The 17549-nt window shown below is 43.9% G+C and overlaps 3 protein-coding genes across 4 annotated transcripts in view; 1 reads left to right on the top strand and 2 right to left on the bottom strand.

Moving 5' to 3' along the window:
* The window catches only part of LOC311255619 (protein jagged-2), a 45205-nt gene extending 40063 nt beyond the window's left edge, over nucleotides 1-5142 (bottom strand). For both annotated transcript variants that reach the window (XM_084350237.1, XM_084350238.1), the window contains exon 1: nucleotides 4971-5142. In XM_084350237.1, the coding sequence (XP_084206363.1) occupies nucleotides 4971-5084 (114 nt within the window). In that variant the 5' untranslated portion in view covers nucleotides 5085-5142. The remainder of the gene's footprint in view (nucleotides 1-4970) is intronic.
* Nucleotides 5143-10416: 5274 nt separating this feature from the next.
* snrpa (small nuclear ribonucleoprotein polypeptide A) lies at nucleotides 10417-12883 on the bottom strand. The gene is made up of 7 exons (XM_084351983.1): nucleotides 12800-12883; nucleotides 12400-12491; nucleotides 12115-12287; nucleotides 11818-11997; nucleotides 11291-11467; nucleotides 11080-11168; nucleotides 10417-10993 (listed from the first exon to the last, which is right to left on the bottom strand). Exons 2-7 carry the CDS (start codon nucleotides 12470-12472, stop codon nucleotides 10834-10836), a joined length of 852 nt encoding a protein of 283 aa, XP_084208109.1. The 5' UTR covers nucleotides 12473-12491; nucleotides 12800-12883; the 3' UTR covers nucleotides 10417-10833.
* Nucleotides 12884-13046: 163 nt separating this feature from the next.
* Nucleotides 13047-17400, top strand: actmap (actin maturation protease). The gene is made up of 8 exons (XM_084351982.1): nucleotides 13047-13226; nucleotides 13347-13370; nucleotides 13457-13665; nucleotides 14221-14289; nucleotides 14526-14650; nucleotides 15022-15151; nucleotides 15254-15324; nucleotides 16472-17400. The coding sequence occupies exons 3-8, from the start codon at nucleotides 13484-13486 to the stop codon at nucleotides 16807-16809; spliced, it is 915 nt and encodes a 304-aa protein (XP_084208108.1). The 5' UTR covers nucleotides 13047-13226; nucleotides 13347-13370; nucleotides 13457-13483; the 3' UTR covers nucleotides 16810-17400.
* The last annotated feature ends 149 nt before the right edge of the window (nucleotides 17401-17549 follow it).

The raw sequence follows: 17549 nt of genomic DNA, 5'->3' as shown, positions 1-17549 counted from the left end.
ATAAATGTTACTTTGAAGGATAAAGTTCAACAAGAGTTATTAATAATAGATCGCAGACTGCATAAAACATCGACATGGTGTCCGCAACGTCACCCATAGGTTTCTGAAGAGCTATTGTGAAGCTCATTAAGGTGACTCCACTTATCTGCCCTTCTAGTCCCAAAAATGGACACTTTTAGTATGGGGTCTTATGGGGATTGACTCATTTTTGGAGCAAGCCTCAAGTGGCCATTCCAGGAACTGCAGTTTTTGGCACTGGTTTCATTTCTTCAGCCGCAGACGACCAAAACTGTAACCTGACAAATAAACCTGAAATCCTTCACACCACCGGTACCTTGTGCTCAGTTTAGACATCTCATCTGTGGACCTTCAACAGGTAAACAACATAACAGCTAGAAGTTTTACCTGATAAAATCATCATAACTAGATCAAATAAACACCAGTGTATTGCATTTCTGGCTTCTATTTTAGAAGTGTTATTGAAAAGACGACAGAAAGTTTGAGATTGGACTGTCGTGTTTCCTGCGATGTACTTTCTCACTCCTTCTGGCAAGCTGCAGCGGCCTACATGTCTCCTTTGTATCAAAAGTTTATCAGTATGTTACCAGACAACAGTCGTCAGACAGCAAGTGACACAGAGGGATAAAAGAAAGAAACGAGGACGTAACTTATGACCTCCAACAGAGAAAAAAATCTATCTTTTCCATCCAAATCATGGACAGATACCCCACCACTCCTGCCACATAATCTCTTTCTTTCTTTCTTTCTTTCTTTCTTTCTTTCTTCCTTCCTTCCTTTATGTGCCACCACCACTCCCTTCTTATTTCTCACTCTCTCCTCCCAGGGGACGATGACACTGAGAACCTGCTCACACTCATCTTCCTCCTCCTCCCTCGTTTCTCTATGTGGGAACGAGCTGTAGCCCTCCTGTCATTTCTCTTTCTGTGGCCATCAGCTCTTTTCTGCATTGTTGCCATCCTCCTTTTCATCTGCCGCCCTTTCTTTCCTCTGTGTTCCCTCCCTGTTTAGAGATGGGTGGAAGGGACACACACACACACACACACATACACACACACACACACACACACGCTCACACACACTCTGGAGTTAACAAGACCCCCTGAGAGTCTCGGGGCACCGGGGTCAGGTATGTGGGTGTGTGCATGCATTAGCGTGTGTCTGTGTGTCAGTGTGGCACAGTGAAATAATGGTTTTGGCATCTAAACACAAAATATAAACCGTTGTTATCTCAGTTTGCCATGAACCCTCCACTGATGAATAAATCTGAATAATCCACAGCTCTTTCTGGCACGAAACACTGCACTTAATGATTGCTCATTAAGTCCAAGAATCAGAATCATGTATCCCCGGCGGTGATCGTGGACAGGAATGACCAGCATGTGTCCGAGCTGGCCGACAGTGAGCCAGAGTCTCAGTCGCCCCATTGTGTGTGGCTGCGTGTCCCTCTCCTGCCCCTGTCCCTGAGCTGAGAGGGGCAGGAGGGGGTGAGGTGGGAGGGGTCAGGGGGGGATGGAGGCGGGAGGCGGGGGTGAATTCGTCTACATCAAAAGGCTCGCGGAGATACATTGGCGCTCATCACTCCACATCCTCCTTTCTTCCTCTCCTCCTCTCGCTGCCCGAGCCATTCCCTGCATACCAGCGTTTCAGCGCTCAGTCTGACCAGAGGGACTGACAGAGAGACAGACAGAGAGACGGAGAGACGGACAGAGAGAGAGACAGAGAGACAGAGAGAGAGCCAGAGAGACAGAGAGAGAGACGGAGAGACGGACAGAGAGAGAGACAGACAGAGAGAGAGACAGAGAGACAGAGAGAGACAGAGCAGGAGCCAGAGAGAGACAGAGAGAGAGACAGACAGAGAGAGAGACAGAGAGACAGAGAGAGACAGAGCGAGAGCCAGAGAGAGACGGAGAGAGAGACAGAGACACAGACAGAGAGACAGGGAGAGACGGAGAGAGAGCCAGAGAGACAGAGAGTGATCCAAGCCGAGGCCCAGTCCATCTCTGCAGGAGAGCTTTGGCAGTTAAAGGATCAGTTCACCCAAAACTCAGAGTGGCTCAATACAAATCTTCTCCATCTGAAGACTTCAAACATTCAAGTTGAAACCCATAAACTCACAGTAATAAAGGACAAGTCCCTCCCTTAAAGGTCCAGTGTGAAAGATTTAGAGGGACTTATGAGGATCTATTGGCAGAGATTGTAATAATGATGTTTTCATTTTGTTTATAATCACCTCTGGCTAAGAATTGATGTGTTTTGAGTTTTGTAACTCTCCCTCGAGGTCCACCATGTTGCACTGCCCGGTAGCCCTGAACGGACAAACCGAACACTGACTCTTGAGAGGGTCTTTAATGTTTATAACGTTTCCAAGTCTGACAGGGTTGCTCCTAATAATTACCAGACTTTGCTGTGTTTCATGAGTTTCATTAATAGTTTCTTTGCTCCTCAAAGTTTAACTTTGTGAGAAGGACGATTTTTAAATCTCATTCCCAACTCATCAAACACTGACGCATTAGGATCGGAGGTCAGGTCGGCTGCTGTCCCAAAGCATCAGTATTTGATGAGAATCAACTTTCGCTTTCAGACGCTATTATTGTGACAGGGAGCGAATGAGTCACCAATAAAAAATGGAAAATGAAAGTCCCCTTCAAAAACAAACCAGGGAACACTGTACAGACCCATGTTGGTCATTTTAGACACATACTGCCACATTAAATCACACATTAAACAAATACGACCATTGTTTGTGTTATGTGAATTATGGTCTGTTAATTAATTCATTTATTATTTTCTTATCTTTTTCTGTTAGGGATTTGATTCACTTTTCTGTATTTTTATTAATTTCATTGGTCTTTATTGGCTTCTGTATCTTTTATATTAACTCTGTTGTATTACCTCTAACTTACTGAAGGCCCTTCACCTGGGGAAATTAAGCCCTGTGAAAATGTCTACATTGGCTGTATGGACCTTGAAGTAACCTAATAAAAAAGATAGTTATTTTTTATTATTGGAAACTAATTCTACCTTTACAATTAGTACTTCACGAGATGGAGTATGTACAGTATACCTGAAGTATCCCAGGAGCACCTTATCTGATCACCACAAACACTCGACTGCATTATCTTCATTATGTTTGTGCCATTATAGAGACGAAACAGTTTAGCAATTAATACATTATTTGATCAGCAGAAACTTTTACAGGAACAACTTTATTAATTAATTCCAGCCTCTGAGTTTGAGGACTTCCTGACTTTCCTCGTCTTATATGATAGAAAACAGAATATCTTTGGTAATTAACATTTGTTCAGCTCTGAGCTTCAGTCAGCATCTCAACACCTCAGAAAATCACACTGAGATGTAATCCTGGTGGATCTATTTTACAATTGTGAGAAGATTAATCAGGTTTTATTTCCCTTTCAAACCAAAATTGACTTCCAGCTATTTTTCTGTTTTTTAAGAAAATGTATTTTCTTCAGTCATCTGCAGCTGAAAGTCATTTGCATGTTTATAAAATGACAAACAGGCTCTGTTCAATGTCAAACAGCTATGAAAAGGGAAAGTAATATATTTTTTAAATCAAACTAAGCTTTTCCTTTTGAAAATCACACTGGAACAACATCCTCGAGGCTCCACTGAGCTGCAGTGAAACTACACAACAGACAACACGCAGCGACCACTGGACGCTCATTAGCCTCCACTTGTGAATCGCAGGTCTGTTCCAAGTCCTCATGAACATGCTCTCCTGTCTCCTGCATTAATAATAGTCGCCAGCAGCAGCCGAGGCTCCCGAGTGTGTGTTTTCACACCGCAGTGCAGTCAGAGAATGGAGGGAGTGGAGTGTGTGTTGTTCCTCGGCTGTGAAAGGGTTGCAGAGGTGCAGAGAGAGACGCGCAGAGCTGCCCCCACGTTCAACATTCACACGACCCGGAGTTTACTCGGCTGTGGCCCCCCGGGCTCCACACACACCCAAGACACAGATGCTGGATGTGAGCTCGGTGTTTAGAAAAATGCACACACACACACACATTCTCACACACATGCACAGAGTGGAGCACCTCTGGGCCTGTTCTTGCTACTGCTGGCTCCTGTCACACATCATAGAGCTTCCTGATCGGGCCAGCAGCTGCTTGACAGCTCACAGGGCAAAAAAGGGAAAATGTTTTATGGTTTTGCACCTTCACGCCCAACACATTGTTGGCACAAAATCCAAAGCTTTCCACGCTGCCAAATTCACAGCTCGTCAGGAGTCTTTTACACAAGTCATCGCATTGATTGGACTCATCTATAAAGGAAAACACACAAAGAAAAGTCTGCATCCATGCAGCCATGAGGATGAGAACTGTAAATAATGTGCAAAACAGAGATGTTACAGCAGGCGAGCGTGCTAAAATGGAGCTGCTTTACTCCTGTGAATAAAGAGAGGACTGAGAAGAGGGGGTGTGGTGCGTAATTAAGGTGTTATTTATCCCTCACAGCACCTCAAAAAGAATTTAAGGTTTTCTTTACAGCTGAAATCCCTCAAATAAATCACGTGCAACAGCTGTAAGCTCTCATTATGCTTGATGTGTGTGTTCTCATCCTCATCATTCACCTTAAAGAGTGACATAATGAGCAGTGAATTCTTCAGAATGCTTTGAAACAGGATTTTCATGTAATTTTCTCACATTTTCCGCTGTCATATTTGCATCCCGTGCGCCTAGAACGGGATTACAGTAGTTTTCTGTTGCGTGGGATAATAGACACCAGCGGGCTGAAACAACAGGTGGGCACAGCGCCATGTAGGAGCAGAATGAGGGCAGCACAAAGAGGGAAGGGACAGTGCGTGTGGACTCCATTACTGACTGTTTTCAGGCAGCTGTGATGAGAAATAAAAGCTGAACCACAGTTAAAAGTCAGCTTCAGGGGGGGTTTAAGGGCATGCCGCCCGAAATAGCACTTAATCGGTGGCTTACCTGCGGTTGTATCGTGAGCGCGACGAGGAAAATCACAGTCCGCTGCAGGTGGAGGTGTCCCCGGTGTGGGGCACTCCTCATGGTGGTCACCCTGTGCGCTCTTGTGCGCTCCATCCCTGCGTCAAGGGGCTGGGGACCGCGTTGTGCGCTTCGGCGGCGGCGGCAGTGGTGGTGCTGGTGCTGGTGCTGCTGGTGGTGCCCCCCTCCTCCTCCACCTCCTCCTCCCTCCCTGCGTCCGTCCGTCCGCCCAGCTCTCCTCCTCAAACTCCCGCAGAGCCGCTTCATCGCGTCCAGCTCAGAGAGAAACCATAACTACCCCTGTCTGCCTCCGCTCGGATTTATCCCCCCGCCGCCCTCACCACAAACACACAAACACACACCTGATCGGGGTCCAGGGTGGATTTCCACTGGGAGCGACACATGCACACAAACACACAAACACACGGCGCATAAACACACTCCCCTCCGCGCTGTATTCCTCCCACCACCTGCGTTAAGAGGCTTTAAAGGTCCAATCTGCTGGCTCTCTTGACTTGAACTCTCATCCCAATTAGCTGACACTCTCCCTGCTCTTCTTCAAGCCTGATCCACGCGCAAAAACTGGAAAGAAAAAAAAAAAACAACCCACACCAATAATATTCAGCGTGATGAGTGTGCCGGAGAAGTTGCGTCTCTCCACTTTGCGCTCCTCTCATCCAAGCTGCTGGTTGGCCGTTTGTTAACCCGATACGAAGCCCCGGCGGCGACAGAGTCAGTGTGGGAAACAATGAGGGAGAGAGAGAGAGAGAGAGAGAGAGAGCATGGAGGGTGTGTCCTGAGGCAGGGAATATCCGTCTCTCAGCTCTTGTCCGGATGGTTCCCAGAGCGCACCAATGCGCTCACCCCTTTCTCTCCTGACCAACCCAAAAACTTTTTATTATTTCCAAAGCATGTCACATTTACGCACGGGATTACCCTGAGCGCGTTTCACTTCTCCTCGCCGGGTTTCCTGTTTGCTCTTCTTTATCTTCGGTTCCACTTCAGTTTCAGGTTTCAGGTCTGTGCACGCTTCAAACGCATCTCCGCCGCGTCAATTAAATGATTTTCTCAGTTTTCCTCGGGCGGCCTCTGAAAGGGGAAAGTTTCTACCGCCGTCTGGAGCTGCAGCTCTCCGCAATGAACGTAAACACTACGCACACAGAGTGTACATTGGGCACGAAGGCGCGTCATGGCGCACACGTGGGCCCCTACCTGCAGCCCTAATGTGATCATACCCACATTTATGATTGAGCTCGTTCCTGTGCGCACATGTTTGCTGCTTAATGATGCCGTCGGCTGCAGATACTCACCGGCTGAGCGCACTGAGGGTGCGTATAGGCAACTTTTAGCATATTGGCACCGTTCACATGGCATATTTTCCACATCTGACTTCCAGAGCTCCACACAATGTACCTTCTTCATCGAGGAGGAACTCTAATGAGATTCTGCCTCCCTCCTCCTCCTTCTCCTCCTCCTCCTCTATCTTAAGGTCTATCACAGGCTTGTTGCTCAAGAGCTTCCCTGACAACCGCTGGTGTTTCCGCGGCCTGGCGCTCCGCACTGACCCCGGAGCAGAACAGAGGGCTCTTGAGGAGCAGAGGGTTGATTTGCATAGAGGGAGCAGTGACCTCCAAACATGAGCTGAATTCTAACCAACAGTCCCGGAAGTGCGCGGACACACACGAGCACACACACATCTCAGGGTCTGCACAGAGGCTGTTGTGTGTGTGTGGATCACCTGAGGGATCCAACCTCTGCACTCTGTGGATCCTGGTACCTGAACGGAAGTCCTGTGAGTTGTGTATTTGGCACCACCTAATGGTCGCCCGTGTCTTTTAGGGCAGAAATTTAAAATGCAAGAGTCTGATCACCATGAAAGACTACAGCAGACATCTAATCAGTCAGTGACACACATGCAAGCATGTTTTTCTGCTCCTATTGATCTAAAAAAACAAAACAAAACATGTCATGGCTGTCAACCTTTAATGTCTCTTTCTCTCTCCCCATGTCTTCTGTCTATTTCTACTGTAAACTTTTTTCTTTTTTTACCCCTTAAAAGAGACTTCTGCAGACTTGATTACATTAAACGCTGGCTGTTTTCTTACATTTTAAAGCACGTGCCCATCTACTTCAGTTGTTTAGGAGGATGCTGCAGAAGACTTCCGCTTTAAGAGGGTGTTAATAACGTCTTTTCAAATCTATTTGGGATCTCAGGGCTTCTGGAGACTTGGATGACGATGGGATGTATGGAGCATGGAGACAGTTTAAGCTTTTCTTCAGTTGCTTTTTTACGTTTTAAAACAAGTCCCCATCTACTTCAGTTGTTTAGGAGGATGCTGAAACACTGTTTCGCTGTGAAGCTCCAGAGATGTTTTGTGGACTACGAAACTTCACCTGGCTGAAGGTGAGGAGATGATGTCTGAAGTTTCATTTTTGGGTAAGCTGTTCCTTTAGGGCGAGTCAAGTCACATCACTTTCTTCCCAAAGATGCTGCAGTCTTACCTGCAGTATCCGTCCTCATAAAGTGAGAGGACGAGATATTAACACCTGTCTGATAATGATATTGTTGGCCAATTAGTTGAGGGTTTTTAGGCAACTCTCCTTCACATTCCCTTTGTTTGTTTGTTTTATTTTATTTATATGTGTGAAGTAAAAAAAGGAAGAAAGAAACCATCAGTAAGCGATGACACATACATGACACAAGCTCTTAAACGTCTGAGGGAGCCCCGTGTCTTAGAGTTGATTTTTGATCTGACGGCCCACAAAACCCACCGGATAAGTTGTCTCTCAGTCCCTGCAACTGAAAGATCAGTGTGCTGGTGAATGGGAAGGCAGTAGGCATGTTGCCAAGAACATGCGACACACACACACACACACACACACACACACACACACACACACACAGAAACACACTCTCTCTCTCACTCACACATGGCGCCCTGGTGGCTAAGGTCAGCGCTTTCTCAAGGCAAAATAAGGGAGTGTGGAAAGGCTTGGGAAACTACAGAAGAATGTGCATTTCTGTGTACACTGCTGAGCCGACCTGAAGACAATTACTCAGGGCACAGTTTAAGTCCACAACAGGGAGGCCCTGTGTGCGCCGGGCACAGTTGATAGTGCGAGTCTAAATCGAGCTTTTCAGGCCTAATTCACACATCACTCCGCCCCGCGCTCATGAATCCAGCCTTTGAGAGGACGAGGTGGTCCTTGTTGGCACGTAATTACTAAACCTACAGAGTGTGAAGGCTGCGAGGGGCCAGTGAGGATGTGCTGCAAAACATACGGCAGGCATTCACTAATTGGCAAAGTTGAGACAATTGTGACCCATTGAACCCATTTGCATTCATTTAGATATTTGTTTAAACACAAATTACTCGCATACCATCCTTATAAAAGGAGGCCTACAACATCATCATAACTTATATTTTCTATTGGTTTTGAATGTGCTACATTTCTTCATTACAAATTATATCAGCTTGAGTGAAAAGTTGAATCTTGTTGAAACGTGTCCATGAATTTCAGAATAACTTTAATTTGTTATATCCATATTTTGCTTTAATTATAGTATGCACTCAAGCTGGCATGGACTCCACAAGTTTGTGCATAACCTGATGACTCAAGTTATCTCAGCATGATTAGCTTCTCGATCATTAAGTCTGAGGACAGGCGACTGTGGAGGAAAGTCCCTGACAGTCAGGACTCCTTGGTCTTCTTTGGTCTTCAAGTAGTTCTGTCAAAGCTGCGAGGTGTGTTTGGGCTCATTATCCTGCTGCAGTATCAATCCTTCTCCACAAAGATCAAACCAGAGGGTGGAGCGTGTCTCTGAAGAACGGTCTCTTTGGTCAGGGTGGAGTCAGCTCTGTGCAGGTGTCCAACACCAGAGGAGGCAAAACAGCCCCAGACTTGAATCTTCCCATCACGTTTCACTGTGGGTTGAAACACTGTGGTATCTTTCTCTCTCCTGTTCGTTAGAAATCTCACACTTGGATTGATCAGGAAATAGCACTTTTTTTCCACACATCCACATCCTCATCTCAAGACTTTGTCCTCGTTTCCCCTCCTGACATGTGGTTCAGAAAGTGCTGCTTGTCCTCTGAGACACTACAAGACACTTCTGACAGGATGTTTGCTGATTAGAGTCTTTCATTCTTTATTTAATAAATTCTGTATCTGTGATGAAGTTACTTTTCTATCTTCCAGGGAACTAATCTTGATGAATTGATCTTCTGATGGTGTGGTCACTGCCGAATCCTGTTTTTGGATACAACTGATCCGGTTTCTGCAAAGTCACAGCCTCCTCAGAAACCTTGAGTTGAGACCTGATTCAACTGAAATGTGCTTTGCATGAACTACATAGCTAGAAACCACAGAGGAGACTGATTTTGTCTAATAAAGTAAAATCAAGGTTTCCACACACATTCATACTAACTGCTTCAGGTGTGTTCCCAGAGCTGAATTATTAAATTCAGGCATCAAGCAGTTTCACCGTCTGCAACCCAATGACACGCACAATCACTGAAATTTAAGTTTTTGTTGGTTTCAGAATAACTCCCGAGGGCAAATGGGCCACAGAGACAGATGATGGAAATGCTGCAAAACATGATGACTCAGAGCGGCCAGTACGTGATGTAATCTAATCGATTTGAAAAACAAAATTAATCTGTATCTGGTTTATTGCACCGGGCAGAGCACAAATACAGATAAAAATGTCTTGTTTGGGCATGTACTGTGTACGTCAAGGCACAAATTGAATGAGACTCCAATTGGTTTACTCGACAAGCAGGAGGGAGGATTTGTGTGGAGGCCCAGAATGCTTTGAAGAAATAGTTGGACTATTCTTTCATAAGTACAGGACTAATGAAAGATTTGTTATGATGCCAAAGGATCCAATTTTCTGCAAGTATTTGTGGAGATATTTGTGTTCCCTGTAACATCAGCCACCTGAGTCCAGCAAGGACTTCTGCTGCATGACATCGATGACCTTTTCTCCACTGCTGACTGATAGACAATTCTCATAATCTGCTTTATCCTACACAGCGCTGAGAATTTGTTGTTTGATTTTCCAAGAAAAAGGTTACACAAGTGATTTCCCAGAATAAGGGCTGAAGTTGAGATCTTCTGGTGCAGTTTTTGGTTGGAACAAAGGCCCACAGATGCGCAAAGCAAACTGTTTAACACCACTGCATTAACAGATTTAGGTCAAGTCAGATCTCGTGACACAATGGAAGAAGCAAAAGCAGAGGCCACAAGAATTAAAAATCAGTTGGGTTGCTCTAAAAAACATTTACTATTTGAGTTGATTAACCCTCAGCCATCCCTCCCTTTACCCACCGCAACATCAGAGGTAGAATAAAGTGGGTTTATAGCACCATCTATTGGCTTAAGATTAATTCCCACAGCAACGAACACATGAAGACGTGAAGCAGAGCAGTGTCTCAAAGATAAGGTTTAATTATAAAAACAAAAAAAGCTCCAGGTACAATGTCTGGTAGACCAGACTCTGGGTGCAATGCTTTATAACAAACAGAAAACAAAACAGAAGACGCATAAAGTTGCTGAACGATTTGAGTGTAAATCCAAAGAAAGTAAATTTTGTGAAATCCGTATCAGTAGGATGCAAAACTCCTCCACAAATTTACCTGGAGATTTTAATCAGTGACACTACAAAACACAGCAACTTGATGCAAAGAACGTATACTTACATGTAATCCTGGAAGAAGGAAAAAATTCTTCACCTGTTCTGCACTGATCAACAAATTTCTAAAAATGTTTCTTAGTTCGCACCACTGCTGAAAATCTCTTAAAAAGACCTGTGTGTATGCAGGTAAACCGGCCCTCATTGGTGTTATTTCTTGGCGAACGAGATCTTCATTGCGTTCGCTTGTGTGATCTTAAAGCCTTGTAGTGCATCTCGTGCAGCGCCGGCCTGCACTTCATTGTCAAACTCCACGAAGGCGATGTCGTGACGACCAGGGACCAGACGCACCTCCTTGAACCCGGGGAACCTAAAGAAGAAACAATACAGTCAGGTTCAGCTTTCAACAAATAGGAAAATACAAAAATGCAGTGCAGATAAGGAGCTGTTACTGACTGGTTGAAGAGCATGGAGAGCATGAGTTCGTTCGTCTCCTCTGGCAGGTTGGTGAGGAAGAGGATGTGATTGGGAGGATTTTCTGCAACCTGTGAGGATAAAAGGCAGAGGTCATAATAGAGCAACAAGGGGGAAAAAAAATAAATACAACTAATTTTTTGTTAAATAAATTTTAAAAAACATGCTCTTCCAGAAGATGGGTGCACACTACCTGCTGGGGCATTTGTCCAGGCATCTGTCCGGGCATCATCTGGCCAGGAGGCATGGCACCAGGGGGCATCTGACCAGGTGCCATCCCAGGAGGAGGCATCATGCCAGGAGGGGGCATATAAGGCGGCTGTCCTGGCATGTGCATCATACGGGGAGCCTGGCTCATGGGAGGCATTCCCTACAGAGCAAAAAGTCACGAGCATGTCAACCAATTCCTCCACAATATTCAACAGACTTTGGTCCCCAGAGTTAGAAGACAAAAAAAAAGCCCCTTTTTAAAAGGAATAATGCAGAGTAGGAACTTAAATGTTCAGAGTTGATTGCTATGATTTCCACTTTTATCAAATAACCCTGAACCCACAATACTTTGCTACGCTTCACATTTATACTGTCACTGTTTATGAGCTTATCCTTGATTCTCAGGTAGATTTTGTGATGGAAACTCCCACAACAAATATTCAATCAAATCTGTCGGCAACATTACTTACATCAACTGATTACAATAAAAACACATATTGTCCCACTCACAGGCATGGCAGCAGGTACACCAGCAACCATGGGTGCAGCAGCTCCTGGTACACCCTTCTTAGCTCCTGCTGTCTCAGCTCCCTTGATTTTCTTGGTCTTCTCTTTTTTACGGTCACGCTCCACATAAGTTCCCTTCATTTTAGCTATGATGTCTGAGTCCATCTTAGCATACTGGATACGCTGTAGGAACAGACATAAGTTCAGACCACAGATTATATGTTGCCTATCATTATGAACACATTTTTAGCATTTTCCACTCTGTTAAGCCTCTACTGGTATTAACTGTGTTGAACCTACCATGGGCTTGTCGTAGAAAGGGAATCCCTGCATGGATCTCAGGGCATTGGAGGCGCTGTTAACCTCTTTGAAAATAACAAAGGCCTGCCCCTTCATCTTCACGTTTCTTGCGACCAAGATGTCCAAAATCTGTCCGAACTGTGAGAAGATGGCGTACAGCGACTTTTTCAACTCTGCAAGAACACGGGAAAATGAGTACAAACCCATTAAGTTTGACCTGAGAGTCTCTCTGTGCGCTGTGTGTGAAGCCAGACACTGGAGGCTGGACGGTGAGGATAAACTTACCATCTTTCTTGATTTTCTCATTCAAGTTGTTGATGTAGATTGTATGATTGAGCCGTACGTCCGCAGTGGCCATCTTCTAACCTGTTTGAGTGCTTAGAGTGAAAAAAAAAACACTTTTAACATCAATTTTAAACCAGTTAGAAACACGGCTGCCTAGCTAGCGTTAGCAGATTGCTATTCCGCTTGAATAACGTGGGGTGAACGCTCGCTAAAAGCTAGCTGCTAGCTGTTGCTAACATATTTAGCTTACTATATCCGCTTATCGCTTATGCCTGATTCAACTCATTGACACAAAACGCGTCCAATAAGGATACCTAACTTCAAGAATGGTTTGGAATCGTCTTAAAAGCGAAAAATTGCGATTTTTAGCTATTAAACTTGGTGTGGAAAGAGTACTTACTCAGGACGATGAATGAAAACCCCGGCCTTCGCAAATCCCGTGCTCAGTTCTCGCGATAAGAAACAACACGGCGGCTGCTTCCGGTCTTACACTCGATTCCAGTGACCCAGTATGTAGTGTAACACCTACAGCCTTTTATCACCTTTTAATCGTCTTTTTTTAGCGTCTCAGGGAGGTAGAAGTTACTCAGACATAAATGAATTAATTGGGCGTTCAATAGTAGTTTGATTTAACGGCATGACACTCATCATACAGTCTTTTTACACTATAAGGACAGTAGATGCACTGGAGGGCGGTACGACCATTTTCCGTTGAAGAAGAAGAAGAAGAAGAAGAAGAAGAAGAAGAAAGTGTCAAATACCAAATATGAGTGTAACACCGGTGCTGTTTGCTAGCGGTGCTCGCTGAAAAGTGGGTGTATTATCTAGTATGTGAAATATTATAAGCTAAATACTTGTTTATGGAGCAGGAGAAGATTGTTGAATGTCGGTTTCCGCCCAAATAGTTTAAATACCGATTTAAAATAAGTATTTTTTCACCCGTGGAGGAGCTACTAGCTAAGTTGGAGGAGGTAGGAGAGAGTTACAATGTTTGTATTGGAAATTGTCTTTGCAACATGCACTGCTACAATACTAACCAAGCTACCACTCTTGTCAGGGTTCACCTAAAAGTAGCTCATACAAGATGTCAGTGCAGTGTCCCCTGTCACCACCACCACCACCTCCTCCTCCTCCTGCTCCAGGGCCACCACCTCCACCTGCCTCAACACAAAAGAAGAAGCTGTATCAGACTATAGCCAGCAGCAGGAGTCCTGTAGAGGGGAACCACACAGAGGCCCGCCTACTGCTCAGTCAGAGGGAGAGCAGGTGAGATTTACTATGAGAGACCCACGTTTTCTTTGCACATTTAACCCTGACTCTGTATAACTTACTTTAACTTGTTTCAAATCCTAATGATCCTGGCAGTAGTGTGCATATCCAATATCTGACAGCTATTGTTATACTTTAAACCTCATCTGATAGTTGTATCACCATTAGGGGTCGACCAATATGGCTTTTTCAGGGATTGATCGAATCAAGGAGACTGAAAACCGATATTTAGGACCAATATTCTTTCAGGGTTTTTACAACATCCGTCTAATACCAAACAAAACGAAAACGTTATAAACCTCTCAAAGAACAGTTTTGATTAGTCCTTTTCACATCAGACATGTCACAGTAAGACAACCACTAATGCCTCGAGTAACACTTATGATTGCTCTGCTCTATTTAAGTGTCCAGGACCCTGAAACCAAGGCAGCTAAATAAAACTCAGGCAGCATTTATGTATTATTTACACTTATGTGTCAGTGTCTTCCTTGGAATTGGGCCTCTGTTGTAATGTGTATTTATGTTAATGCAATGTGTGTTTTTGTGCTTCAGTTTTAGGAAGGACCTGCAGTGGATCCTGGTGAACAACTATGTGCCTTCTCTAATCCAAGATGGTCCACAGTAAGTCAACACACTTTGGTGTCATTCTCATATTTGTCATCCACACCTTGATCTACAACTGAAAGAGAAAGCGCATAACTATACCATACCTATAACACAAACAAAACTGTTACCACAAGCATTGTAGGAACAGTGGTGCCATTGTTTCATTAGATTGACTAGATGTTTTAGTCATTAATAAACGTGGAACATTTGCCAGGGTGTGACTGTGAGTGTGTTGTTCATTTATTTTCTAGGTGTGGTCTGGTTGCTTTGTGGATGTCTGCTCACCTTCGACAGCCAAAGCTGAGTCTTGACATGGAAACTGTTGTTCAGACGGCACTGAGCAGAGGATACACGGCACAGGGGGAAATGTTTTCAGGTGACAAAAGTTTGTAAACTATCAGGACAGCCTGTTTTAATGATGTAGAAGAAACAGAGTGGGTAACAAGAGTAAAAAGAGGGGTCTTATCTATTTAGGGGCAGTAGAAATATTATGATAGCACGGCAAAGACAAAAACATACCTCAACATCACATTAAACTCCTAGAAACAGATGCAAGATTAATTAAAGTTATAAAAAATAAATAATTAAAAAATGTGGTTTTCAGTTATAAAACCAGGGTTGCAGCTAAAATGTGTTTTTTAGTCGTAATTCCCTCTTTATGTTTCACAAGCAGCTAAATGCAGTTTCACACTGTGTTGATTTTACGGCCGTTTCTTTATGTTCTCATTAAGATTTTTATTTCGCCAGCTGACAACATGGCCCTGCTGGCAGAGGAGGTTTGTGGCTGTAAGGCTGAGCTGCTGTCGGGAGGCTTAAGTGGTGAAAATGCTGCAACCATCATCACACACCTGTGGGGGAGACAGCCTGTACTCATCCCGTATCCTCCACCCAAAACAAAACTGGGAAGTTTCATTTTGTACTTAAGTTGTGAAAGAAAAGGTTGTTATTACAGGACACAATTCCTTCACAGTACGTGCAGATATGATGAGGACTTCAACCATGAGCCATGCCAGCGCAGCGGCTACAAGGCACACTGGGCAGCCGCTTCAGGTAAGACTGGAGGGGTGAAGAAAACAGACACATTTAAACAAAACTAATGTTTGCAGCAACAAAGCAGGGCATTAAAGCAACATTATGTAGAAATTGGCATTTGCGAGTTGGTGCCCCCCACAGTGTCTGAGTGCAACACCACTGTAGTAAACACAAATCCCAGGTTTAACAGTTTGTCAGATGTATGTGCTGACTACAAACAAAACTCATCACATCATAACAATTATATGTGTTGAAAACTTACATGTTGAAGTAAACATGTGTGTAACGCTGTGATCCTACCCTCTCACTGAAGTTACATGGTGCAAGTGATAGGGGGCGGAGTGGCTAGGACACCATTCACCCTACAAGACACTGAACCATCAACATGGTTTAGAAACTGTTATTTCAAGGTAAAAGGTTACATAATGTTACTTTAAATAATTAAACATAATAATCATAATGTGGAGAATAATGTCGCTGCAACGAACAAATCAAAACATTGAATGTGAGTGGCGAGTTTAACCCTCTGAGCTTCAATTCGCTGATCTTCATTGTTAGTTGAGTGACGTAATTGGTGCTGAAAATGAACATATACGTTCAGATGTAACAGACGAAGAGATGCATCAAATGAGACCCCTGACCAGACAATAAGATAATTTTTAGAAACTTGGATTGTGCTCTAGATGGTGAAAATGCAGTTCAAACACATGTCTGCGTTTGCAGACAGTGCGCATGTGCATATTACAACCCAGGTTACAAAAAGTCTGATGTTGATGTAAAACATGAATAAACACAACAACGTCCTTGGAATTGGAGTTGTAAAAATACGTCTGACTGGAATAGTGAGTGGATAATTTCCTATGAAAACGATCTGACATCATCTATGGATTACGCAATTAGGTGCATCCCTTGTTGATATTGTGACGTCTGAATCTTACTTGTCTTGGAAGCTGACTCATATTCACAGTGCAGCAGTAAAGAGGAACTTTGGAGAAAACACGGTTTCAGTCTGATAGAAGAGATTTAGGGATACGAGACGAGGGATACATTTCCATGATAAGTGAGGCAAGGCAGAGAATTTCCTGATTTACTACAATATGGCTGGGTTAACTGGTCTGAAAACGCCAATACGACACACAGTAACAACCACATCTGTCCATCCCAGGTGTTCTCCTCGGTTTGGACCATGGCAGCGTGAACAACAACCACACTCAACCTGACCCCACTCTACCCTGGCTCTCCCTCGCCACTGACAGCAGCTGTCCCTGTCCTGTCGGTGGCACAGCCGTCAAAGAAGTTTACATCCTGGCGAAGCAGGGTAAAAGCCTGCGCTACCAGTTGTGGTGTTTGGACAGCGTGGCTCAGAGCAACGGGCAGCTGATGACGATGGACCCTCAGAGAGCCAACGACGGGACCCGGTATGTGGTTCCTGAAGGAGGGGTGGAGGCTGGGCTGGCTGGACAGGCAGTGCTGCTCCACACGAGGACTCAGAAGCAGGAATGAGGGAGATACACGATGTAGAGAAAGATGGATACAGGGTGAAGCATCTAAGACTCAGAAAACACTGATCTGTTGAGTGAACTCTCACGACTGATAGCACAGTTTTACCCATTTAAACTCAGGGTTTTTACACACGTGGGTTTTAAAACAATGTGATATTTGTGTGATTTGCAAATGTTTTTGAATAAAACCAAAAGTGCTTTGAAAAGGGCTTCAAACTGTTCACACAACAGTGATGTTATGCTGATCCTGTGTGTGCTTAAGTTCTGAAGTTGGGTTATTATGGATCCAATTAGGGGCAAATTATGTGAAAATGTGAGATTATATAATTGAGGGTCTTATTTTCACAATTATTTTCATTGACAAATCTGTCAATTATTTTCTTGATCAACAAGTAAGTTATTTGGTTGATAAAATTACAGAAAACCCAAATATATTCAGTTTACTGTCATAGGAGTTTCCAGAAAATGCAGTTTTATACAGAGAAAAATAAAATTATAAAGAAAATAATTTGCAGTGTGATGATGACCTTTTGGTGCTAATATACGACTGAATGTTACATATTTATTCAATAAATGATTCTTGTTTACTTGATTCACTGCCTATCTTTTAAATGTCATGATTCAAGATATAATTAATGCAGTAATTGTGTTTAGATACATAACATACATATTTCCTGTTCCTCCCAGCCCATAGCAGTGAGACAGAAGAAAAAAAAGACACCAACTTTTGGGGATATTCAC

The sequence above is a fragment of the Pagrus pagrus genome (assembly GCF_965226575.1).
Source record: "Pagrus pagrus genome assembly, chromosome: 4".
Lineage (NCBI taxonomy): Eukaryota > Metazoa > Chordata > Actinopteri > Spariformes > Sparidae > Pagrus > Pagrus pagrus.
This window is presented reverse-complemented; position numbering and strand designations above follow the sequence as displayed.

Coding starts and splice junctions, on each gene's coding strand:
- snrpa (XM_084351983.1), bottom strand. CDS start 12,472: ATGGCCACTGCGGACGTACGGCTCAATCATACAATCTACATCAACAAC. Junction 11,169..11,290: donor CTGGACAAATGCCCCAGCAG/GTAGTGTGCACC, acceptor TTATCCTCACAG/GTTGCAGAAAATCCTCCCAA. Junction 10,994..11,079: donor CTCTCCATGCTCTTCAACCA/GTCAGTAACAGC, acceptor TTTCTTCTTTAG/GTTCCCCGGGTTCAAGGAGG.
- actmap (XM_084351982.1), top strand. CDS start 13,484: ATGTCAGTGCAGTGTCCCCTGTCACCACCACCACCACCTCCTCCTCCT. Junction 14,651..15,021: donor ACAGGGGGAAATGTTTTCAG/GTGACAAAAGTT, acceptor TTATTTCGCCAG/CTGACAACATGGCCCTGCTG. Junction 15,325..16,471: donor ACACTGGGCAGCCGCTTCAG/GTAAGACTGGAG, acceptor TGTCCATCCCAG/GTGTTCTCCTCGGTTTGGAC.